The sequence below is a fragment of the Dipodomys merriami genome, unplaced genomic scaffold (assembly GCF_024711535.1).
Source record: "Dipodomys merriami isolate MVZ:Mamm:240054 unplaced genomic scaffold, mDipMer1.0.p SCAF_78, whole genome shotgun sequence".
In the NCBI taxonomy this organism is placed as follows: Eukaryota; Metazoa; Chordata; class Mammalia; order Rodentia; family Heteromyidae; genus Dipodomys; species Dipodomys merriami.
In genome coordinates this window covers 1,933,564-1,958,549 of record NW_027206379.1, presented here as the reverse complement: position 1 = coordinate 1,958,549, position 24,986 = coordinate 1,933,564, and the positions used below count along the sequence as shown (strand labels likewise).

At 56.4% G+C, this 24,986-nt stretch overlaps 3 protein-coding genes and 1 long non-coding RNA gene across 5 annotated transcripts; 2 read left to right on the top strand and 2 right to left on the bottom strand.

The window, feature by feature from the left end:
- Window positions 1-315: 315 nt before the first annotated feature.
- On the top strand, window positions 316-2,466 carry Ptprcap (protein tyrosine phosphatase receptor type C associated protein). The gene is made up of 2 exons (XM_070009778.1): window positions 316-401; window positions 1,683-2,466. Exons 1-2 carry the CDS (start codon window positions 399-401, stop codon window positions 2,289-2,291), a joined length of 612 nt encoding a protein of 203 aa, XP_069865879.1. The 5' UTR covers window positions 316-398; the 3' UTR covers window positions 2,292-2,466.
- An 81-nt stretch (window positions 2,467-2,547) lies between these two features.
- LOC138818718 (ribosomal protein S6 kinase beta-2) lies at window positions 2,548-9,475 on the bottom strand. Its single transcript, XM_070009777.1, has 15 exons — window positions 9,292-9,475; window positions 8,957-8,997; window positions 8,740-8,860; window positions 8,400-8,468; window positions 6,451-6,598; window positions 5,437-5,494; window positions 5,247-5,347; window positions 4,934-5,024; window positions 4,755-4,845; window positions 4,535-4,642; window positions 3,702-3,764; window positions 3,518-3,595; window positions 3,328-3,435; window positions 3,126-3,238; window positions 2,548-2,934 (listed from the first exon to the last, which is right to left on the bottom strand). Exons 1-15 carry the CDS (start codon window positions 9,367-9,369, stop codon window positions 2,745-2,747), a joined length of 1,458 nt encoding a protein of 485 aa, XP_069865878.1. The 5' UTR covers window positions 9,370-9,475; the 3' UTR covers window positions 2,548-2,744.
- A 3,335-nt stretch (window positions 9,476-12,810) lies between these two features.
- Window positions 12,811-23,350, bottom strand: LOC138818598 (carnosine synthase 1-like). The gene is made up of 10 exons (XM_070009555.1): window positions 23,333-23,350; window positions 22,936-22,954; window positions 21,062-21,335; window positions 19,727-19,816; window positions 18,988-19,475; window positions 18,584-18,758; window positions 18,407-18,492; window positions 17,472-17,703; window positions 17,110-17,390; window positions 12,811-15,218 (listed from the first exon to the last, which is right to left on the bottom strand). The coding sequence occupies exons 2-10, from the start codon at window positions 22,936-22,938 to the stop codon at window positions 13,992-13,994; spliced, it is 2,856 nt and encodes a 951-aa protein (XP_069865656.1). The 5' UTR covers window positions 22,939-22,954; window positions 23,333-23,350; the 3' UTR covers window positions 12,811-13,991.
- On the top strand, window positions 17,317-22,492 carry LOC138818599 (uncharacterized). 2 transcript variants are annotated; one of them, XR_011369195.1, is made up of 5 exons: window positions 17,317-17,707; window positions 18,345-18,480; window positions 18,648-18,813; window positions 21,632-21,782; window positions 22,328-22,492. It is a non-coding gene; the product is annotated as an uncharacterized lncRNA (long non-coding RNA). The 2 variants fall into 2 exon arrangements; XR_011369194.1 differs by lacking the exon at window positions 22,328-22,492 and having other exon boundaries at window positions 21,632-21,959.
- Window positions 23,351-24,986: the final 1,636 nt, after the last annotated feature.

The following is a 24,986-nucleotide window of genomic DNA, read 5'->3' as shown; positions in this document are numbered from 1 at the left end:
CGCTGTTGCTGCAGAGGGCAGGAGTCTTGGAGCCTGGGCAGGTGAGGTGTGGGAACCGCTCCCCTGAACCCCTCCAGGCAGACTGGAGCAGAAGACCTGCAGATACATGCCTCTGTGCCCTGCTCTGAGAAGGGCTTGCTCCTCCCGTGCAGGCCTGATCACAGGCTCTGTGGTTTGGGCCTCATCTTGCGAGGCCTGGACAGTTTGGTGAGTCTGGTGGTCCTAAGATGCTGAGGCTCCACCAGGGTCCTGTGACAGGCAGGAGTGGGTGGGGCATTGTGGGCAGGAAGCGGAAGTGTCGGGTAACCCGTAGCTGCAGTTGAGAGCTCTGGGGCTCACTTCTCGCTCAACACAGCCAGAACTGGAGGTGGGCTCCCAGCACAGAGGCCAGTGGACCAATGGTGAGCAATGAAGCCTGCTGGGCTCTTGGGAACTTGGGGCAGAAGACCCAGGGAGATCATGGGGTGGGGGGAGCTGGGCTGCCAGGCTTTGTGGGGCTCAATATTACTGTTCTAAGCTGGGCACCAGTTCCAAGCTCATGCCTATATATAATTCAGATCTCAGGAAGCTGAGATCTGAGGATCTTGGTTCAAAGCCAGCCCTGGCAAGAAAGTCCATGGGACTCAAACCACAGGAAAACCAAAGTGGCACTGTGGCTCAAGTGGTAGAGCACTCACCTTGAGCTGAAGAGCTGAGGGACAGCATGCAGGCCGAGTTCAAGACCCGTGACCAACAACAACAAAAAATTACTTTGCTCCAGGTTTGGTTCTGCTCAGGACCCCTGGGCTGGACCTCCTCTGGGCCTCTTGTGAGCTGAGCCTTGGACATGGCTCTTGCCCCGGGAGCCTGGGGGACTGGAGGAAAACTTTCACCCAGCACCCGTTCTACCACATACCCCACCTGCCTTGTTCCGACCGCAGGCTTCCTGACAGCTGCACCCACCAGCCCCGGCTCTGGGGCCCTTGGGGACCGGGGGGCAGATGGGGCGCTGAACGGAAACTGCAGCTGGGGCAGCCCCATGGCTAGGAGGAAGAGTACGGCTCAAGGACTCTGATCCTGGGTCCCAACCAAGCAGAAGATGAAAGCTTGCCTGGGTGTCCTGCCTGGCTGATACCTTGCAGGCTCCTTCTCCCCGCTCCGCCTCCACCCTTGGTAGTTTTGATGTTGTGTTGGCAATACTTACTAAGCATCAAGATATGGATCTAGGTGTTTGGACCCCCCAATTTCATTGCTGTCCTGCAATTTACTCTGGTTGAGGGGCCAACAGCATATGCGAATAGAATTACTCTGTGAGAGGTGCAATGGGAGAAGGCAGGGTGGGTGAGGGGATGTGGGGGGTGTTGAGTGGCTGACCACAGTCATAAACAGCAGGCTGGTGGTCAAAGGCTGGGCCTCATCTCGGTGGAGCTGAGGCTGAGGTGAGCAGGCAGCCATGTGGCTGTGGGGTGCAGTGTTTAGGGCAGAGGGGAAAGCCGAGGCTGCGGGCTGCAGAGGCGAGTGGCAGGGTTGGGGGCTGGTCATGCTGGACCAGGGCCCCAAATAACAACTGAGGCTTTTCTGCTTGACTGTCCCCACTTTGTCTGAGAAGCAACAGAACACTTTCTCAGAGAAAGACGGAATGTGGTCTCAGCAAGCCAGCCAGGCCCAGATGACAAGCCTCCCCTGTACCCCATCTCCCACAGGCTCTGCCCCGTGCCCTCGGGCTTGGAGTGCTGCTGGCCCTGCCAGGGGCCCTGGGCTCCGGAGGTGGATCAGAGGGTGGCGCAGGCTCCAGCTCTGTCACCATTGTCCTGCTGCTGCTGCTGCTCCTGTTGCTGGTCACAGGCCTGGCCTTAGCCTGGCGCCGCCTCAGCCGAGACTCGGGGGGCTACTACCACCCGGCCCGCCTGGGGGCCGCGCTGTGGGGCCGTACCCGCCGCCTGCTCTGGGCCAGCCCCCCAGGCCGCTGGCTTCAGACCCACACTGACTTGGGGTCCCCAGAGGACCCAGAACAGCAGGAGGATGAGCAGGATGCGGAAGATGAGGACATCAGCGACAGTGTCTGCCTAGAGGAGGCTGTCCTGGGAGCAAAGGAGCAGCAGCGGGGCTCTGGACTCCACCCCGAGCAGGCCCTGGAAGCACAGGACAGTGACCACGAAGGGGCCCTGGGCCTCGGCTCTGTGGGGCCGGTGGGCTCAGGGGGCAGTGCTGAGGCCCTGCTGAGCGACCTGCATGCGTTTTCGGGCAGTGCGGCGTGGGACGACAGCGCCAGGGCGGCAGGAGGCCCGGGCCTCCACGTCACAGCGCTGTAGGAGCCAGCCTCAGGTCCCAGACCCGTGCCACCGCTTCTCAAGCTTGCCCTAGACCTGCTGTCACCCAAACCCCAGATAGTACCCCCAGTCTCCAAGCCTGAGCGCTCCTCCTTCAGAACGGCAGTTACCCCACAAGCGTTGGGGCACCCCTGAAATAAAAGCACGCAGCCCTGTGGTTCTGGGGTCCTGAAATGTCCCTCCTCTCCCTAAGCCGGGGGCCTCCCTTGCTCTGGAGCCCAGTGGAAGCCAGTCTGTGTGCCATGATTTAGTCTTTTAATTCTACAAGGGCACAGCGCAGCGTGGCGTCCCCCACCTGCAGTGTGCAGCCTTCCACGTGCGTGATTCTGGGCCTCCACATCCTCACCAGACCCCCCTCTGTCCCCTGGCCACACCAGGCTCCTGAAGCTGGCACGGGGCCTCACTTCCCTCGGTGCCACCCTTGTCCCCACCATCCTAGCGCCTGGGGCGCCCGCGGCCCTTCTTGGACTTCTTGGCCCCCGAGGGGGGCCGGATGGGGAGAGGGGCGGAGCTGGAGGGCGGCGGCGGCGATGGGGGCGGCAGGAGTGGAGGCAGAGGTGGATCGATGGGTTCTGGTGGGCCAGGGCTTGGCCGGAACCCCTCAAAAGGGGAAAACTTGAGGGGGCTACAGGGGAAAACAAGGCAGAGAGTCAGAGCCCCCAGGACCCCGCTGGGGAGGTGGCACTGGGGGAGGAAAGGCAGGCCGCACAGGAGCTCCCAGGCGTAAGCCCCTGCCCAGACCCGGTGTGCAGCAGCTGAGGTCTGCTGTGCATGGGCCAGAGCCCTCCCCCAGCCATGCACTCTGCACCTCGGTACCTGATAGGGGTGCGGGGGCTGCTGTTGAGGCGCCTTGGGGAGCGTAGCTTGGGCTGGAAGGAGAAGCCCTCCTTGATGCTGTCCAGGACAGAGGGCGCCACATACGTGAAGCCCTGGAGAGGTGGGGCCGGGCCATGCTGAGTGACCGCACCCCTGGGCTGCGATCCCCTCCAGCTCCCCCAGGCCCCCCGCCCTGCACTACCAGAAAGGCCTGGTCAGCACTCTCACTAAGGGCTGTGTCGTCTGGACTGTCCACTGGCGTCTGCCGCGTGAAGCGGGTATCAAACTGGCTCACGTCCTCCTCCGACTGCTGTAAGCAGACCCAAACGAGGAGGGTTCGAGGGACCCCAAGGGGACAGCCGCCCCTGCCCTGGGTTCAGACCCGTACTCACCAGACTCGGCCTGAAAGGAGGGTCCACGCGGCGGGCCAGGAGGTCGTTCCAGTTGATGTGGCGGAAGAAGGGGTGCCTCTGAGGGTAGGGAGTACCCCAAACATGCCAAGCGGTCCCTCTGCCTGGTCCCAGTGGTAGCTGCTATGTCCTCGGGCCCTGCCCCCTCAGGTGGCCCCACACTCACCTGCACTTCAGCCGCGTCCCCAGGGCCGCCTCCTATCCGCTGGATGGGATTCCGCTTCAGAAACTACAGGGTCAGGGCAGAGGGTGAGAGCCGGGGGAGCCACGACTGGGTGACACCCAGAAACCCCCCCGCCCCCCAGGGCTGGCCAGGGCCAAGAGGGCCAAACCCCCCAGAACTTTCAGGGTAAGTCAGATGGCGCGTTCTCCAGGAAGCCTTTACAAAGGTTTTGCATGGCTAGCGTCACCCCAGATAGCTTTACTTTTTTTTTTTTTTTTTTTTTTTTGTCGGTCGTGGGGCTTGAACTCTGGGCCTGGGCACTGTCCCTGCGCTCTTCAGCTCAAGGCAAGCGCTCTACCACTTGAGCCACAGCGCCACTTCCAGTTTTCTGGTGGATCATTGGAGAGAAGAATCTCACAGACTTTCCTGCCCAGGCTGGCTTTGAACCGTGATCCTCAGATCTCAGCCTCCTGAGTAGCTAGGATGACAGGCGTGAGCCACCGGCACCCGGCTCCAGATGGCTTTAGAAAAGCTCCATCATTAGATCTGGGTGATGCTCGCCATCCTCACCCTCATGCCTGGCCAGCAGCTGACCCCACGCAAGCTTACCAGGGTGCTTTGTGACTAGGACTTGGCCTTACCACAGAGGCTAAGACCAGGACTTAGGTCTGCAACCCCAAAGTCTGTGTATGGCGGGGGTAGGGGGGTTCAGCCTGAGTCCCCCTACACACACAGGGGTGGCACAGCCTGCTCAGCCACCCAGGGAGACACCCAGGAACATGTGGCCCACAGGGCCTAGGAGGAGAGTTGGGGGTGTGGGCAGGAGGGAGCCTCACCTTTTTGGCAAGGTCCCGGGCATCCGGAGTGAGGTAGGGGGGCAGCACCAGCTTCCCCTTGATGATCTTATCCATAGTCTTCTTCCGGTTCTCTGCGGTGAAGGGTGGCTGGAGGAGGCGGAAGGTGAGGGCGGCCTGTGGGCCTCCCACCAGGCCCTGGCCAGGCCCACGCGGGGGCTCTCCCCCACCACTGCCCTCCTCCCACAGAGGCTGGACTTGCCGATCCAGTGAGCATGTCGTACATCAGGGCTCCCAGGCTCCACCAGTCCACCGCGCGGTTGTGTCCACTGCGTACCAGGATCTCAGGAGCCCTGGGGGATTGGGGTTGGGTAAAACTGTCAGTCAGGCCAGCTCCCTCTGGCTGCCCTCCTCCCCCCTGACCAGATAGGAGACACTTACATGTACTCAATGGTACCACAGAAGGTGTGTGTGACAGCGCCCTCGTGAATGGACTCCTTGCAGAGGCCAAAGTCTGTCAGTTTGATGTGGCCTGAGGAAGAATTGGGGGGAGGGGGGTACCGTCAGGACCCTGCCTACCACAGGCTCCTTAGCTCTGCCCTTCAGATCCTGGTTGGCAGTTGTGTGTGCGTGCATGGGTGCATGTGTTTATATGTGCATGCATATGCCTACCCTATGAGTGTGTGTGTGTGTGTGTGTGTGTGTGTGTGTGTGTGTGTGTGCGCGCGCGCGTGCGCAGATTGCAGATGCGCACCCTGGTTGTTGAGCATGATGTTCTCAGGCTTGAGGTCTCGGTAGATAATGCCTTGGGAGTGGAGATGACCCAGAGCCAGTGTGATCTCCGCCAGGTAGAAGCTGCAGAGACAGGACAGGGTTAAGTATGAGGAAGGAGGAATAGCATGGGGCCAGGGACCCCTCAGGAGATCTGCAAACATCACACCTACCAGGCTGTGTCTTCCAGGAAGATGCCTTCTCGCTCCAGGTGTGTGAAGAGCTCCCCACCTGTGACAAACACATAGTAGCCGTGTGCTAGGACCCGGCCCTATTGCTCTCTGAGCCTCCATTGCTTCTTGGGGAAAGTGGGGCTCATAAATCCCGCCCTACCTGCCTCCCAGAGCTGCCGTGGGGGACTCAATTCAAATCAGCAAACATCTACGGACGCCTATCCGGTGCCTGGCCCTGTGCTCAGTGAGGCTGGGGGAAGAGAGGAGGAGACCCAGCCACTGCCCTCTGCTGCTCATTCTAATGGGGAGACAGACACGCACACACTGTGCCAGTGCACCTGGCCGAGGCACCAGGTCCAAGAGCCTCACTACACAACCCCACGGTGGAGAAGGGGAGATGAAGTTAATCCCAACACAAGACAGAAAGTGAGGTGGCACTGGCTGTGCAAGGCAGCTCTGTGATAGAGACTGAGATCCAGAACATGAAGGGAAAAACTGGTGCTGGGGATGCGGGCAGGAAAGGGCAGGCCTGGCCCACATCACAGTGAGCAATGGGTCCTGGAGGCCAAAGCAGTGTCAAAATTATAGACTCAGCAGGTTCTGAGCAGGAGTGTAGGACTCAATTGCACTTTAAGAAGAAGACCTGGCCATTAAGCAGAGGAGTTGCCTTCCTGTGAAGGAAGAACAATGACCACTGCCCACTCTGACTGCTACAAGAGTGGACAGTGGCTACTGCAGAAGACAGAGCTAAATGGAGGACCTCAAGTAGAAATGCATAAAACCACCCTCTGGACTTCTGTGGAAACTCCCACCATCCCCAACCACCTCCAAAACAATGGGACACACTAGGCACTGGACAGACGTTTGCTGAATGAACTGATGAACAAATGAAGAGACAAAGGGTACGTGGGCATGTGCAGGCCCTCCTGGTGAGGCTACACGCAACCCTCTCAGGGTTCCCCAAGTCAGTAATGCTGCTTACGCTGCCCCAGCTCACCCTGATCAGACACCTACCGCTGAGGCACTCCAAGATGAGGTAGAGTTTGCCACCTGTCTGGAAAGCATAGGCTAGTTCTACAATGAACGGGTGCTTCACAGACTCCAAAATGTTTCTCTCAGCCCGAGTGTGTGCTGTGTCCTTGGCATTGCGCACGATTTTTGCCTAGAGATGCAGGGGTCCATCAGAAGATGAAGTTCTCCTTTAGCCTCTCACTAGCCAACACCCTTATTTTCTCCTCCACTTCCTGCTTTTATTATTTTGCAAGCACAATGTTTAACCTTGAACAAAACTCCAAATAATCAGAGGAACAAAAGAGGGGCTGGTAATTCAGTAAAACTCCAAGATACAATTTTTTTTTTGGGGGGGGGTCCAGTTGTGAGGCCTGAACTCTGGGCCTGGGCACTGTCCCTCAACTCTTCGGCTCAAGGCTAGCACTCTACCACTTGAGCCACAGCGCACTTCCAGCTTTTTTTCTTTTTGCTTATGTGGTGCTGAGGAATCGAACCCAGGGCCTTATGCATACAAAGCAAGCACTCTACCACTGAACCACCTTCCCAGCCCCTCTAAGATACAATTCTTTACATACTAAACACAACTGAGTCCTACCAGCCAAGGTCTTGAGTACACTGTGGACCTACAGTGACATCATGATCACCCCCTCAATAATTAGTACATGAAATCAGGGAAACAGGGGCTGGGAATGTGGATTAGTGGTAGAGCACTTGCCTAGCATACATGAAGCCCTGGGTTTGATTCTTCAGTACCACATACACAGAAAAGGCCAGAAGTGGCACTGTGGCTCGTGATAGAGTGCTAGCCTTGAACAAAAAAGATGCTCAGGGACAATGTCCAGGCCCTGAGTTCAAGCCATAGGACAGGCAAAAAAAAAAAAAAAGAAAAAGAAAAAGAAAAAAAAAATCAGGGACATATGGTGAAACATGATCACAATGAGCTGCTTTCCTACAGCCAACAACTGCCAGGTCAAAAACAACTAGATTTTTATCTATCTATCTATCTATCTATCTATCTATCTATCTATCTATCTATCTATCTATCTATCTATCTATTGTTGGTCCTGGGGCTTGAATTTGGGGCCTAGGCACTGTCCTTGAGCTCTTTTGCTCAAGGCTAGGGCTCTACCACTAGAGCCATAGCACCACTTCCAGTTTTCTGGTGGTTAATTGGAAAAAAGTCTCAAGGACTTTCCTGTCTGGACTGGCTTTGAACTATGATCCTCAGATCTCACCCTCTGAATAGCTAGGATTACTGGCGTGAACCACCAGCGCCTGGCCACAACTGGAATTTTTTTAAAGGTCAATGGTCCACAACATTTACATATTCTACATGATTCTCTTGGTTCCCAGCCAGGACCTTTTTGTCATATTCTGTCACTCCATTGAAACGCTCTGCCATTTTGCTGCAGTCAGCCTTTTCAGAGACTGGTTTATCCTCTCTAACAAAGGGTTTTTCAACTTGACACTATTTTTTAAATTCTTTAATGCTTTGGAGATGCAGTCTCATTCTGTAACCCAGGTTGGCTTCGAACTTTTAAGCTCCTACTGCTTCAGTTTCCCCAACACTGGGACTACAAGTACAGCCCACAAAGCCTGACTAACTTTGATAACATTGGCATAGTGGACAGACAATGCTTTGTTGTGGGAGTTGGTCATGTCCACTGGGGAATGTTCAGCAGTATCCCTGGCCTCTACGCACTAGAGGCCAACAGCATTCCCCTCACCAGTTCTGATACAAATGCCCGGCCAAACACTGGCCCATGACCCCTGGGAGTTCCAATACACCAACAATTATCAATAATTACAATAATTATCGCAACAAATAATAAACTAGCCAATGACAAAGGCAAGGACCATGTCCTCAGTCCTGTTGATTGCTGGCTTTGGAAGCCTGACATCACACACAGGGCTGGCAGCCACAGTACTTGCTGGCTAAGCAAATGACTCACCTTCCTCAGGACTTTCATGGCATATATTTTGCCCAAGTTGGTGCCTTGCACTTTTCGAACCTGGAACACCTGTAGGGCAGGGGAGACAGGATCAACTTCCCTCTCCAAGACCTACCTTCAAGAAGCCCCACCCTGCAGCTGTAGCCTTGAGACCGAAAAGCCAAGGGCGGGTCGGTAAAGATCTCTATCCACTGAGAACGTCTGCCCTTCCCTCCTAGGTTTCCAGCTCTGAATCCCATCAGAGGCGTGGCTCCCTCCCAAGTCAACTCTGTATTGAGAGTCCTAAGAAGGCCCCAGGGCTGCAGCTGAGGAAGTGGAAGTGGGGGTGGGGTGCCAGTACCTTGCCATAGCCCCCCTTGCCCAGCACACGCAGCAGCTCAAAGCAGTGCGGACCGATGCGCTCAGCGCCCACATTCACACTGGTCTCGGTCAGCTCCACCTCCTCATACTGTCCCACAGGCCTACGGGCACAAGAAGTCAATTCAGACCAGGCTCCGGCGCTCCCAGGGACCCCTTCCCCACTCCATCCCCCAACCCCCTTCAGGACCCGCACTCACTCCTGGCCAGCAGCCCTCAACTCGGCAAGGGGACACACATCCTGTGAGAAACCGAGGGGTAAGACGCAAGGAAGGGGCTCTGCTTGGCTGGGGAGAGGCGGGAGCAGGGGTGGGAGATAGCAAGGGCTGGGGAGGAGAGGCGGGGGCAGAAAGCCACAGTCGGTGCCCGAGCTGGGGACGGGAGAAGGGGCGGGGAGAGGGAAGCGGGCCGGAGCGGAGGAGGGTCGGGGTGTGCAGGGGTCGGAGCCCACTGTGGGAAGCAGAGCCGCGGCTCTGGCCTGGCCCGAGTGACAGGCTCGGCTCCCACATCCAGGGGCGCCGGGAGGAGCACTCACCGCGGGGCTGAACTCCGGCTCGCCCTCCTCCTCGCTGCCTTCCTCCGTCTCCAGGTCTAGATCAAACACGGCCGCCATGGCCGCGCCGGCCCCGCAGGACCCTCGGCGGGCTGGAAGCCGAGCTCGGACTGACAGTCCCAGGTCTGGGCCAGTACATAATCATTCCGCGCCAGATGTCGCCGACTCCGTGACGCAAAATAGCTTCGCCTGGTTTCAGACAGGCCTGTTCATTTGGCCGGGAGCCAAGATGGCGCCTGCGCAATGTCTTTCGGGAGTTGTAGTCCAAGAGCCCCGTCCTACCTATCCCTTCAGCCCGCTGAACCTGCTTTCTAGTCAACCTCTCTTCCAAACACTACGGTTCAGCATCAGATAGGAGCGACTCAAAGGCTCCCAGTTGGGGGCTCCAGGGAAAGTCTGGGTTTGGATGTAGAGAGTCACAAGTGCACACAGGTGTGAATGTCAAGCTTAGTGCCAGGCTGTTACCAGGATCCTGTCCTAGAAAGCTTGGGACATCTGAGCAGGAGCTTCTGTCAATTCTTAAGCACACTTACTAAATTCAACTGCCTGGTACAGAATAGGCACATTACAGAATATGGCCTAAGACTTGAGACGACATCTTGATTTGTGTTATATGGGACTGTAGCTGCAGCCTTGAAGCCTTCAGAGGGTTCTCAATACCGAGTTGACTAGGAAAGGATCCAAACCTTTGTTGGACTTCAGAGCTAGAAACCTAAAGCAGGGAAGGGCAGATTTTATCAGAATTGATACAGATCTTTACTGCCCCACCCTAGCTGTGTGTGCTCTGATTGCTGGGGTTTATCTATTTGTTTTTACCTCTTGCACAGAAGAGGCTTAGTGTCCACTCTGTAGGACAGAATTTGGGGGTTCCCAGGTTGGTGATGTGGTGACGGGATTAGTTGATGGCTTTTTTTTTTTTTTTGATCGGTTGTGGGGTTTGAACTCTGCGCCTGGGCGCTGTCCCTCAGCTCTTCAGCTCAAAGCAAGCCCTCTACATTTGAGCCACAGTACCACTTCTGGTTTTCTGGTGGTTTGTTGGAGATAAGAGTTTCAGGGACTTACCTGCTTAGGCTGGCTTTGAACTGAGATCCTTAGATCTCAGCCTTCTAAGTAGCTAGGATCAGGCGTGAGCCACCAGAAGTCCCCCCCCCCCCGTCCCCCCCCCCCCCCCCCCCCCGTGTGAAGGGTTTACTTGAATGTAGCCTCAGGTTGTGATCCCACGAGAGGAGGGCCTCAGGTTTGGACCAGAGGTGAGTATAAGGTAGATCCCTACTACAGATTCTTCCTGAGGTCCAGCTTGTGGGCTGGTTTTCACTTAGCCCCAGATTGCAGAATTTCCCCCTTCTTCCCTCCTCCCCTCCCCAGCTGAGCCCCACTGAAGATAAACAATCCCATAGTCTAGGCACTTCACTCAGTCACTTTATTTGGGTAGGAATGCCCGGGGAGCTGCGTCACAGCTCCTGTGCTGAGCAGAAACAGAATTCTTGATTCTGAACAACAAATACAGTCTAGAGAGATTCTCTCTGCCTGTGCTAGTGTGTCATGAGCCAAAGTGTTACTACTGCAGAGGTGAAGATCCAAGACTCTTGGAGTTTCCAACAAAGAATTGAATGAAGGTACACACACACACACACACACACACACACACACACACACACGCATAAAGTGGCAAAGCGAAGAGTTTAATTAAAGAGAGAATACACTGTTAAGGGAAAAGATAGGCTCAAGCTAGGTGGCTCAAGAGCAAACACATGGTTAAGAAAATTTCAGCTTTTTAGTCAGGTACGGATGGCTCACGCCTATAATCCTGGCTACTAAGGACACTGAGATCCGAGGATCTCAATTCAAATCCAGCCCAGGCAGGAAAGTCTGAGACTCTTATCTCTAAGAAACCACCAGAAAACCAAAGTGGCACTTTGGCTCAAGTGGTAGAGCACTGGCCTTGAGCTGAAGAGCTGAGGGACAGTGCCACAACAAACAAAGAAGAAAAAAGAAAGAAAATTTCAACTTTCTAGGGTTTAGAGAATGTGGAAGGAGTTCTTGTAACGATAGTGGGCTGATCTGAGGAAAATGAAGGATATGCCTTGGCAGATATTTGCAAGGTATCTGCACATGTACATGGTAGCCATCCCATGGTTTAAAGTGGATGTATGAGATACAAACCACATGCATGGAACCTTAAGTAGGAGTATGTTGCACAAAGGATGAAAAATAGTTCTACTATGCAGGTGTCTTCATTCGGTTAGAACTGGTCTGTAGTTTTTCTATTCCTAGAGAGAAGCTCTAATAGCAAACTGACCACTAATTACCTCTGAGGAAGAGTGGCCTTGGAGGTACTAGGGAGGAGACAGTGCTCGTGAGTGGTGTCTCCGAGGTTTGACTAGGAGAGTGGGTTGGTGTTAGCATTCTTTCCCTATAGACAACCAGCATCAATTTCCTCTTGTAACATAAGATCCCTAAAATTCTATTGGGAGGGTGGGGCGGCAGGAATTGAGTTCTCTTTTTCAGTAACTTCTTCACTATTGAGAGGAGGCTACAGTTTCTCCCAATCAGAGATATCTAGGCTGACAAAAGTGTATCTGCTAGGACAGGGCCACAGGTTGAATCTCACTAGAGGAGATTCCTGCTCGGGTTTGGACCTCACGAATGCAAAGGCAGGTAGGTAGCTGCCAATTAAAAAATCAGTCCAGAGGCCCAGCCTGTGGGGTGATTTTCCCATAGGCCCAGATTCTACAAGATCTCCCCTCCCCATACCTAGATGAGACTGGAGAGATACTCTGGAGTGGAGAAAAACTATTCTATAGTCCAGATGCTTCACTCAGTCACAAGCTGTTATTTGGGGAGGGCTGATTGGGAAGCGGCCCATAGCTCCTGTGTTGGAAAGGAGCAGAATTCTTTTTTGTTGTTGTTGTTGGCCGTGGGGCTTGAACTCTGGGTCTGGGCGCTGTCCCTCAGCTTTTCAGCTCAAGGCGAGCGCTCTACCACTTGAGCCACAGCACTACTTCCAGCTTTTTTCTGCTTATATGGTACTGAGGAATCAAACCCAGGGCCTCATGAATGCAAGACAAGCACTCTACCATTGAGCCACCTGCCCAGCCCTAGCAGCGGAATTCTTGAAACAGGGTCCCTGAATGAAGAAGGCAGTCTAGAAAAACTTTCTCTAGGGCTGGGAAGATGGCTCAGTGGTAGAGCCCTTGCCTTGCATGCATGAGGCCCTGGGTTCGACTCCTCAGCACCACATAAGCAAAAGAAAAAACCCGGAACTGGCGCTGTGGCTCAGTGGTAGAGTGCTAGCCTTGAGCTGAAGAGCTGAGGGACAGCGTCCAGGCCCAGAGTTTAGGCCCCATGACTGGATCCCCCCCCCCAAAAAAAAAAAGAAAAAAGAAAAACTTTCTCTGCAGTGCTGGTTAGTGCGCCAAGGCCAGAGCACTCAAACTTGGAGAAGAAGGCACATGGTGCATGTTCCAAAATGCTGAGGCCGCTTATGAATACGAACAGAAAGGAGAAGGGGCCTGGAAGCCAAGTGGGTATGTAAGCGTTAGTGGAGGCAGAGACCTAGCCTGCATTCACATCCACTATAGTAGGACCTAGAAGCCTAAAAGGGTTTTTTGTTGTTGTTTAGTTTTCCCTGAGCCTCTGTGCTCGTCCGCACACTACTGACCACAAGCCACTTGTGCTTCTACTACTTAGGCCACTGGCGTGAGTGAGGGATCCGGTGAGGTGTTTATAGTTACCTCTACAGGTATCCTGGAATTTGCATAAGACAAAGATAAGGGATTTAATCTCAGGATTTCATTTAATTTTAATCTCAGGTTGTCCAAGTTTCACTCCTGTAAGTGGCAGGAAGACACACATTAGAAAGGTGGATGTGAGGGCCTGGGTTTGGGCCCAATCCTATCTGGGGAAGATGGTGGCAGAGAGAGAAAGAGAGAGAGAGAGAGAGAGAGAGAGAGAGAGAGAGAGAGAGAGAGAGAGAGAGAGAGAGAGAGAGAGTGTAGCTGCTGTTACTTCTCCAGAGCTAGCGTCCAAGGGCAGCCATGGACTGGATGGAGGATTACAAGAGGACCCAGCAGCTCCCAGATACTTGTTCGATGGTCCTTGAGCCCAGAAAGTTTTGGTGTCAAAATGGCACCACTCACTGGGTATGCCTGTAATCCTAGCTACTTAAAAGGCTGAGAACTGAGGATAGAGGTTCAAAGCCAGCCCAGGCAGGAAAGTCCAAGAGACTCTTATCTCCAATAAACCATCCAAAAACCAGAAGTAGAGCTGTGCCTCAATTGGTAAAGCACCAGCCTTGAGTGAAAAAGCTCAGGGACAGTGCCCAGGCCCTGAGTTCAAGCCCCAGTACTGGGAAAGAAAGGAAGAAAGAAAGAAAGAAAGACAGAAAGAAAGAAAGAAAGAAAGAAAGAAAGAAAGAAAGAAAGAAAGAAAGAAAGAAAGACAGGAAGACAGGAAGACAGGAAGACGGAAAGAAGGAAAGAAGGAAAGGAGGCAAGAAGGAAAGGAGGCAAGAAAAGAGAGGAGGGAGGGGAAATGGCTCTGCACTCTGGAAGAGATCTAAGGCTTGAGAGTGGGTGTGGCTGGGCTGGGCAACAAGAGAGAGGCAGGGAGGGCTCTCGGGAATGGAGGGCACCTCAGCCCCTCCCTCCCCAGCACTTCATCCCTATCCTCAGATCCCAGCGCTATTTGAAATGAGACAGGAAGTGGGCAACCGGGTAGTTAGGTCCATCAATGCCCAGCCCCTGGCAGAGGCCCAGCAGCCGGTGACAGGCCTCTGCAGGGGTGTGTCCACCACATGCCACATTGCAGAATGGCTCCTCGTACTTGCCGGGCACCAGAGACTCTTCCAGAAGATTATAGTGCAGCAGCCCCTGATCATGCAGGGCCTGCAGGGTGTCTCGCACCGTGGTGGAACTCAGCACCTGCAAATGCTGAGACAGCACACACATGATGCCTACCAGGTGGCCACGGGCCCGTGGGTGGGGGGGCAGGGCAGGCCGCAGGCCACAGGCCACCATGGCCGAAGCCAGCAGAATATCAACCCCGTAGAGCTCCAGGATCCAATTACGCAGGTAGAACCCGCCCATGCGCGGGTTGATCTCAATGAGCTTCGGCCCACACCCTGTCAGCTTGAGCTCCACATTAAAGACCCCGTTGAGCAGCCCACAGCCCAGGCAGCAGCGGAAGGCAGCCTGCACCATCTGAGCCTCCTGCTCCGGTGCCAGCCTGGTGGGCATGCAGGCCGCCGTCTCTGTGAAGCCAGGCAGCCTTGTGGGGCCGTTGTCAGAGACAAAGGCAGCCAGCAGCTGGCCGCCAAAAACCACCAGGTCCACATCATGCTCAGTGCCCTCCACAAACTCCATCAGCAGCATGGCATTGCCCCAGCCCAGCCCGATGCCTGGATAGTCAGTCTCGCCTTGCAAGTCACGGGAAATCCGGGTAAAGTGCTCTCGGCACTGGGGCCCATCCTTCACCAGCTGCACACCCACTGCACCTGACCCGAACTCCAGCTTCATCACACCCGGCAGGGGGACCTGGTGGATGGCTCGCTCCACATCAGCCTCGGTCTGCAGCGGGCAGCAGGGCACAGCATGGAGGGAGGGTGCAGGCCAGGGTGGGCCCTGGTGACACAACAGGTGCAGCTGGGTGTGGCTCTTCTGCTTGGCCAGGCGCATGGCAGCTGGGGGGCTGCAGGGCAGGCCCAGCTCCTGACACAGCAGGGCTGTAAGCACCAAACAGTCATCCCAGAAAGAGAAGCAACCATCCAGCTGCAGGCCACGGGCCCGCACCTGCTCGGCAAGCAGATGTGCATTCTCCTCATCCTTACGGTGTTCTGTCACGTCGAAGTGGATGAAGGTTTGCACCAGCTGGGACACAAAGTGGTTGGGGTCTGCATCCACTACGTGCAGCTGCAAGAAGCACAGGAGGGGACATAGCAGATGCTGACAGGCAAGATGGAGCTTGGGGAAGGGCTCCAGCCTGCCAGCTCCATGAGCTCATAAACACTAGGTATTCAGTTGGGCACTGGTGGCTTGGGCTTGCAATTGGAAGATCAATGTTCAAAGCCAGCCCAGAGGCTCTATTTCCAATTAACCAGCAAAACAATGAGGAACTGAAGGAGTGGCTCAATTAAGGTGCAATGCCTATGTGCCTCTAATATGTAAAATAGCATTTATTGAAATGGATTATAGGAAGTGGAAGCAGAGGTTGTTTCTTTGTTTAAAAAAGGCTAGGGCTGGGTGCCAATGGCTCACGCCTGTAATCCTAACTACTCAGGAGGCTGAGATCTGAGGATCGCAGTTCAAAGCCAGCCCAGGCAGGAAAGTCCTTGAAACTCTTATCTCCAATAAAACCATCAGAAAACCTGAGATGGCACTGTAGCTCAAGTGGTAGAGTGCTCGCCTTGAGCAGAAGAGCTGAGGGACAGCACCCAGGCCCAGAGTTCAAGCCCCATGACTAACAAAAAAAAAAAGAAAAGAAAAAAGAAGGCTGGGAATGTGGCCTAGAGGTAGAGTGTTTGCCTAGCATGCATGAAGCCCTGGGTTTGATTCCTCAGTGTCACATAAAGGCAAAAAGCAGGAAGTGGCGCTCTAGCTCAAGTGGTAGAGTGCTAGCTTTGAGCACAGAGACTCAAGTGCCCAGGCCCTGAGTTCAAGCTCTAGTATGAGCAAAAAAAAAAAAAAAAAAAGATGGCTAAGAATGTAGCTCAGTAGTAGAGTGCTTGCTTAGCATGCATGAGGCTCTGAGTTCAATTCCTTAGGAAGAAGAAAGTAAAAAGAAGAGGAGGAGGAAGAAGAAGAAGCAGAAGCAGCTGCCAGGCACCAGTGGCTGGGCACCAGTGACTCATGCCTATAATCCCAACTACTTAGGTAGCTGAGATCTGAGGATCACAATTTGAAGCCAGCCTGGGCAGAAAAGCTCCCATGAGACTCTTATTGCCAATTAACCATTCAAAAACCGGACCTGGCACTATGACTCAATGTGGTAAAGCACTAGCCTCGTGCAAAAGAATTCAGGGACAGCACCTATACCCTGAATTCAAGCCCCACAACGGACAGAAGAAGATGCCCCATTGTGTGCTCAATAATGTTGTAGAATCGTGTAGGGCTCTGTGTTCCCCAAGCTTATGATCCACTGAGAAAACACAGAAACAAAGCAGCAGATAGGCAAGTTGGCCACTGAAAAAGGAGGGAAGTGTTTTCTGCTTGGTTAACCCTTAGCATCAGGAGGGGGTGACATTCCCGCTGGAGGACCCACTGCCAGGCAGGGAGCAAAGCGACGTGGCCTGCTGGATGCAGGGTCCCCAGAGTTATGCACTGTGATAGAGGGCAGAGGAAGCCACAGTGGTAGATTTGGGCCAGCCTGGGAGCCTCTGTTTACTTATCTGTTCAACGGGGATAAGACCATCTACTCAGCCGGGTGCTGGTAGCTCCCGCCTTTAATCCTAGCTACTCAGGTGAGTGAGATCCCAGCATCACCATTCAAAGCCAGTCAGGGCAGGAAAAATCAGTGAAATTCTCATCTCCAATTAACCACCAGAAAACCGGAAGTGGCACTGTGGCTCAAGTGGTAGAGCCATGAGATGAAGGGCTGAGGGACAGCGCCCAGGCCCAGAGTTCACGCCCCACGACTGACTGGCCCCCCGCAGCCGGTTCTGCCACGGAGCGGATGGCCCGCGCAAGCCCCGCCCCCGCCGCTCTGGCCACGCCTCCGACCCGAACCCCGCCCTCCCTATCCAGCCCCGCCCCTCTGTCACGGCTCCGCCACTCAGGCTCCGCCTTGGGGCCGGGCCCCACCCACCTTAAGGCCGTAGTGGCGCGCTGCCTCCCACACGAACTTCTTGCTGGTGCCGCCCGCGCCTATCACCAGCAGCTGCTTTCCCTCCATGAGGCAGTGCGCCGAGCGCCGGAGCATCGTCTCCACCAGCGGCGCGGCCGCCGCCTCCTCGGCCGCGCGCCCCGGGCGGGGTGCGGCCCACAGCCCCTCGAGCGCGCCGCACGCCTCCAGACACAGCCCGCAGTTCAGCTTCAGGAGCACGGGGGTCAGCTCGCGGCCCACCACGGTCAGAGCGAAGTCCACGCCTGCGAGGGGCGAGGGGCGCTCGCACGAGGCCGCGATCTCACCTCCCGGGACCCCCACGCCACCGCACCGCCTGTACGCACCGAGGAAGTCGGTGCGGGCCTGGCGCCCGCCGCGTTGCTCAGCGCTCAAGCCGGCCTCCAGGGCCAGCACGGCGGCCAGCGCGGCCTCAGCCGCCGTCTTGACGCGCCGCCACACGAGCTCCACCTGCGCCGCCTCCCGCAGCCCACACTGCGCCAGCGCCGCGTCCAGCGTCCTCGGCAGGGTGTTCTGGTGCCGTAGGGGCCGGTCCCCGCGACCCACGCCGCACAACACCTAGGTAGGGTGCGACTCAGAGAGGCCCTCCCCAGATTGACCTCATCCAGCTGCACCGGCACCTTCCCAGTGCTAAGATCCAGGCCAGACCCTTCTCTGGGCATTCAAGAATCCTCATTCTCCAACCTGTCTTAAAGTGCAAAAAAGAAAATACCTTTCCCTGTCAGGCTCCTTCGGTCCCCACACGCTATCCGGGCTTCCTGTCTCTCTGCCCTGATGGCTCCATGCATGTGTCATCCTAGCTCCCGCAGCCACCAGTGTGTGTGACCTTACTGTCCAGGGCCTCTGGAAGCCCCTCATCTCCTCCACTCAAGCCCTGCCCTGGGCGTAGACCATCTCCCTCCCAGCTGGGCATCCAAAGAGTCCCAAGCCCTGCTGCACTTTCAGCGTGTATATTCTTCCTGTAGGACATCCGGAGGATTATGGACTCTTAATGTTAGCTTCCCCTGAAAACCATGCCATGGTGAGCCAGCCCCTGGACCTAGACACCAGCATGGACTGAGCATGTGTTAAGGGCACCCAATCTAAGATGGGCTCAGGAGGGTTTCAAGGGGAAAGGAAAAACAAAGTCAAAACAGGCCCAAGTGTCTCAACAAAGGTAACCAAAATCTGCTCATTGATTTGCTCCTCTCTGCCCATAGCGGTTGCCCAGGATCCTTCATCTCCTCAGCGTGGCCTGGGCCTGGGCCTGGGCCTTTCTCACCTTGCTCAGCAGGGGCCTGTCACCCTGAGTCCGACACACCATGGCACAGATACGCACAGCCAGCTCTGGGCCACGTAAGGGACCATCTGGGAGAAGATGGGGAGGTCTAAGCCCAGCACAGAGGGTCCAGGAAGCGGAGCCACAATCCCACTCCTGCCGGGCACAGCTGGCTCTCACCTGGGAAGGGCAGCTGGGCAGGTGGGCACATGGCCTCCACCATGACGCTCTCTTCCTCTTCCAGCTTCTCCAGCAAGGCCATCACTGTGCTCACCACTGCGTCTGGCTCTGCCCGTGGATGCAGGCGCAATGTCTGTCGCCCCAGCCAGCGCCAGCCGCTGAGCTTCACGGCCACCTGCATCAGAAAGGGCAAAGGGGCCTCCTTATCACTGCCCCCACGCACCTGGAAGGTGAGATGCTCAGGCCTAGCTGAGGTGGGAGGGCATGGCACTGTCCCCAAGAAATGGGGACACTGGCAGAGCTAAGTGTTGGGGACAGCTTCCCAGCAGAAGGACGTGGTAACCACCCACACAGCAGCATCGACTCAGCATTACACAGCCCTCCGGAAGACAGGAGCCAGTTACCTGTGAGGCACTGGCCAGGGCTTCCGAGTGTAGGAAGGCCCCCACTTCCTCTTTCACCAGGCTTTCCTGGCCCTCTTTGCCACTCAGCTCCACCAGGTGTAGTCCGGGGCTGGCATGCCCTCTCCGCAGCAGCCCCGGAGGCTTAAAGGTGAAGGCCAGGGTAGCTGGCACGGCCACGCCACCCTGCTGGGACAGCAGCTGCCTCATGAGGAGCCGCTCTTCCAGCAGCCGGGCCAGCTCTGCTGTGGCTCCTGTGGGGCAAGTCAGGTTCCGGGCCAGCTCTGCGGCCTCCCTGCCCCAGCCAGGGCCAGGACCCAGGCCTGCCAGGAAGTAGGTGGCCCGCCGTGGGGGGGCAAAGTCGTCCAGGAATGTTAGGCCCCCTGGGTGGAAGCTCACAGCCTTGGAGACCATCAGAGTGGCCTCACCCGGCTGTCTTGGTGCTGGCACCTTGGTCAGCCAGGCAGGGGACAGGCAAAGGAGCAGGTTTCCTGGAGGCAGAGGAAGGCAAGTGGCTAGCCAGGGAAGTTTAAATGTCCCCAGCTGGCTCCACCTCCAGCCCAGGCTCCTGTGTCATGGGGGGACAGTTTGCTCCCAGAACCCACCCCTACTCAGAGGATAGCAGCTGGCCCCATGGAATGCGCATGGTAGCCAAGGTTGGTGGGTATTTTGGGATGTAGCTGGGTCAGGGCAGGGCTGCCCTTTCTGTGGGAGGGGGTGGGGAACTTGGGCACACACTCACCCGGGCTCTGGACCCCACCCTCCAGCAGCACAGACAGAAAGGTGCTGGGGGGTCCCAGAATGCACAAGGTCACCTCGGCGCCAGGGTAGCCTTTGGGAAGGAGCAATGCAAAGCTCAGGAGGGGCTCTTCCTCCTGCACTGTGACTCAAGCTGACCCCCACCTACAACCGCTGCTGTCATCCTTTGCCTGCCTCCCCTCCCCCCTCCCCCCCAGTCCCTGTTGAGGAGCAGAAGAATGAAGGACACAGAAGAGAGAAAGGTGGGAAGGCAGCATGCCCACTCATCCCTCCCATCCTGCTGGTCTCCCTCTGCAGCTGGTCTGGGGTCACTGACAGCTGCTGAGAAGATCTGGCTCAATCCTGAGCTCGGACTTTCTGTGTGGCCTTAGGAGGATTTCTTTTTCGCTGAGCCTATTTTTCAAACCTGAGATTCTCATGTAGTCTAACCATGGGAACTATGTTTTACACAAAATTATATGTGGCCTCCTGAGTGTGCGTGTGTGTGTGTGTGTGTGTGTGTGTGTGTGTGTGAGTGTGTGTGTGTGAGTGTGTGTGTTTGGTTTCTGTCCTGGGGCTTGAACTCAGGACCTGAGTGTTGTCCCTGAGCCTTTTTGTTTTTGTTTTTTTCTCAAGGCTAGCACTTTACCACTTGAGCCACAGCTCCAGGTAATAAGAATCTCAAGAACTTTCCTGCCCTGGCTGGCTTTGAACCCCTATCCTCAGATCTCAACCTCTTGAATAGCTAGAATTACAGGCATAAGCCACTGGGAACTCAGCCCAGCCTTCCAAAGTTGGTTTTGTTTGTTTGTTTGTTTGTTGGTCCTGGGGCCTGAACTCTGGGCCTGGGCGCTGTTCCCTCAGCTCTTCAGCTCAAGGCTAATGCTCTACCACTTGAGCCACAGCACCACTTCTGGCTTTTTCTGCTTATGTGGTGCTGAGGAATGGAACCCAGGGCCTCATGCATGCAAGGCAAGCATTCTACCACTGAGCCAACTTCCCAGCCCCTCCCAAGTTTTAAAACAGAAGACAGGAGAGAAATCTTGGGATCTCAACTGCTCAGCCACCTCCCCAGCACATCCTAAGACAGTTGGATAGAAGTGTATGCTCTAAGTAACATGTTTGACTAATTCAGCAGCAGGTGTCAGGAGGACAGTGGAAAGCTGGACTTCACTGGGGTCAGATGCCTGCCCACCTACCCTGGTGCCTGACTTTGCCTCCCTGTCTTCAGATGAAACCAGCCAAGCTCCACAGGGCTGAGGAAGCTACTGGGTACAGGTCCCTCCCTGCTCCCAGGAGAAACCACCCCCACCCCCACCCCCTTGGAGTCCCAAGGCACCTGTGCGGGGCACCTGGCTGCGGTCCTGAGTTTCTGGAAGGCCAGCTTGCTGCAGGCAGCTCTGCAGGAGATTGTAGTAGTAGACAGTCCAGGCCCGGGCCTCCGCGCCCTCCGGGGAGCCCTTGCAGTCCAGACCCACATCCTGCCGCCAGGGGCCAGGGAAGCAGGCTGCTGGTGGCAGGCCAGAGCTCCCTCTCCATGGTCCTTCCTCTCGGTCCAGGTCCTTGGAGCCCAGGGGGCAGTCCCACTCAGAACTCAGCGGATCTAGGGAGAGCTGTGGGGGGCAGAAGCGGCAAGTCTTGGGCACAGTGGGCAAGGCAGTACCTGAAGTCATCCAATCGTGTGAGCCCCTTCCCGGCCTCTCCCAGCCCGGCTCACTTCCAGGATGGAGGCCAGGGAGGTTCAGGCCTCTTCCCAGCAGATGGTGGTAGCGCGGTTTGGTAGGCATGGCAGGCCTGAAGGAGAGCAGTAAGCAATATCCTGCTGACTGCCCACTGACCCCCATGCCATGTGTATATCTGCTCCAGCTGGGTTCTCAGAAACAAAGGAATGGGGTCTTGTGTTCCTCAGGATCAGCACAGCACCCCAACAGAGCCTGACACACTCTAACTGCTGCGCTGATGCTTGATGACTGAGGAACCCATGAGATGACCCGCGGACCCCTGCCAGCTTCTCTCCCAGACTCACTGACCCATCGCCAGCATGGACTCCACCAAACTTTGTAGGTGGATTTCTGCCATTGTTATCCTGAAGCAGGCCTTGAAGACATGCTGTGACCTTCCCCCCGCCCCCTCCCCCTCCACGTATCCCAGGCTAGCCTTGAACTCTTAATCTTCCTGCCTCTAATCCCATGTGCCCACCACACAGGGTTTACCCTTTTCAAGTGCATGGAATTCTAGCACTGCTTTTTCTTCTCTTTTTTTCTTTCTTTGTTGTTGTTGGTTGTGGGCTTGAACTCAGGGCCTGAGCACTGTCCTTGAGCCTCTTTGTGCTCAAGATGAGTGCTCTACTACTTGAGCCACAGCGGCGCTTCCAGCTTTCTGGTGGTTAATTGAAGACAAGAATCTCATGGACTTTCCTGCCCGGGCTGGTTCTGAACCATGATCCCCAGATCTTAGCCTCCTGAGTAGCTAGGATTACAGGTGTGAGCCACCAGCATCTGGCTTCTTTTCCTTTTGCTGGTCTTGAAGGTCTGGGCCTCCAGCGGCCAGGCAGGCATCCTACCACGGAGCCAAACCTCCAGTCCTGGCACTTGTTTCTTTGCAGAAAATCGGACACTTCTGCCTCCTCCCAGAAGCTGCCTCCCTTTCTCATGAAGCCACCAGGAGGCTCCATGTGACACAGGTGGGGACACTTACTCTCTGGTACCTTGCGTTGCCTGGCCTGGACAAGTCTGGCGGGGGTCTGGCCTCCAGCAGACGCGCTGGACCACTTTGGGAAGCTTGAGAGGTCTCTCTGAACTGGGTGGATGCCCAGTGTCTGCCCTGTGCCACCCAGGGGTGTAGCTGTGGAGATCCCTGAGTGACTGAGAGGCAGCGGGTTGTGGCCAGGTCATTAAGGTCTGGACGCCAGACTTGGGCATGGGTCAGGAGCCACATCTACTAGAAGAGTGTACCCAGATGGGAGGAACATGGGGTCCCTCTGTTCCCCTAAACCTAGAAGGATACCGGGGTTGCGCATGAAGCTCACAGACACTGTGGAAGGCTGCAAGGCCGACATCCCAGCCTGGGACGGAGGAGAGAAGCACCTGGCACAGGGGTGGATGGAGGGCGTGGAGCTCCGAGCGCACGGTGCTCTCCAGGCAGGCCTCGGGCGCCTGTAGTCTCCCACGGGGCCCTCCTTCTCCCCAAGGGTTTGGGCCACAGGAGACTTACCATCTTGAAGGTGGAGAAGCTGAGTGAGAGAGGGAGGGGCAGGGACAGGACAGAGGTCAGGCCGGCCAGCGCCCTACCCTCCCTCCAGCCTCAGGCTTCAGGAATGAAGACACCCTCTGTCCTGTGCCTGCCAGGACAGGGCCAAGGCTGCCTGCCCCACACTGCTCTGTCTCAAGGACCCCAAGGGTCCTGTACCCCAGAGTCCCCCTCCCCATCCCGGTTCTCCAGGCATCCTTTGCTGGAATTCCCCTCTGAATCTTTCCAGTGCCCAGCACCATGGGGGCCCTGGTGAGTGTCAGGACAGACACAGGGCTGGCATGGGGCAGGGGGAGCCAGGGTGCCCTCCCTGCTGCCCCCTCCCCAGCTCCCCTGGGATGGGCAGGGGCCACAGGGGTACCTGCAGGTGGTGACCTGGCAGAGCTTCTCAGCAGGCAAGAGCAAGTGGTGCTGCGGGCAGCGCTGCCACAGCTCGGGGCAGGGGTGAGCGTCCTTATATAGTTTATGGACCTGTGCCCAGGGGCAGGCAGGGACATCAGCTGCCCAAGCCACAGACCCAGCCAGGGCCCCGCCCACCTCCCGGGCCCAGCCTTGGGGCTCTGTTCTAGCTGCCCCGAGGGCTCCAGAGGGAGATGGCAGGGGTCTTCTGAGATGTAAAGCCCCCATAGAGAGCCTGGGGTGAAAGGACAGGGACTGGCCAGGCGCTGCTGGCTCACGCCTGTCATCCTAGCCACTCAGGAGGCTGAGATCTGGGGATTGTGGTTCAAAGCCAGCCGGGGCAGGAAAGTTTGTGAGACTTATCTCCAATAAACCACCAGAAAAAACAGAAGTGGCACTGTGGCTCAAGTGCTAGCCTTGAGCTGAAGAGCTGAGGGACAGTGCCCAGGCCCAGAGTTCAAGACCCATGACCAACAAAACAAAAAAAAAAGGAAGGAAGGAAGGAAGGAAGGAAGGAAGGAAGGAAGGAAGGAAGGAAGGAAGGAAGGAAGGAAGGAAGGAAGGAAGGGGAAGGGAAGGGAAGGGAAGGGAAGGGAAGGAAGGAAGGACGGACAGGGATTGACCAGGCCCAAGACTGAGGTAAAGAGACAGACGGACCCACCACAAAGAGCTGGGGAGTCAAATGCGAAGAGGAGAGGGGCGGGTGAGCCTGGGCCAAGTGGGCAGAGCCGGGTGCAGGGGTGCCCTGGGGGGAGCAGGAGGAGGGGCTGACACAGTGGCACTGGTGAGCCCCAGACACTGGTGAATTCAGCTGGCACTGCCCACTCCTCACCAGCTGTGGGTCTCAGGCAGGAGGGTTTGGTGTCACTGTGGAGCCCCTCATAATGCTGGTCTGTGGTCTCTGACTCCCCTAGAACCCAGGCCCTCCGGCCTAGGCCAGCGCGCTAAAATATAATGCCAATAAGATCTTCTCTGCTAGCCAGATGCTGGTGGCTCACGCCTGTCATCCCAGCTACTCAGGAGGCTGAGATCTGAGGATCACAGCTCAAAGCCAGCCCAGGCAGGAAAAGCCGTGAAACTCTTATCTCCAATAAACCACTAGAAAAAAAAACAAACAGAAGTGGCGCTGTGGCTCAAGTGGTTCAGGCCCCATGACTGACTAAAAAAAAAAAAAATCCTCTCTGCCTGTCCATACACAGTCACTCCCCTCCCCCAGGCCCCCAGGCGCACCCAGCACCCCAGAGGCTCCCCCAGGCCCCCCAGGCGCACCCAGCACCCCAGAGGCTCCCCCAGGCCCCCAGGCGCACCCAGCACCCCAGAAGCTCCCCCAGCCCCCCAGGCGCACCCAGCACCCCAGAGGCTCCCCCAGCCCCCCAGGCGCACCCAGCACCCCAGAGGCTCCCCCAGCCCTCGCCACGTATGTCCCCGGTGTGGGACCTGCAAGTCTCTCCTTTGGGTCTCAAGGCTCAATGCCCTGCCCCATTGCCACTGGGCCCCCCTCTCGCACAGCACACACCCTCCCCAGGCCTGTCGCCACCCTGCATCCTGCATCATCCTCAGAACTCACCCTCACCCTCCCTGCACAGCCTCCTGTGGGACCCCACCGCTGCCTGTCA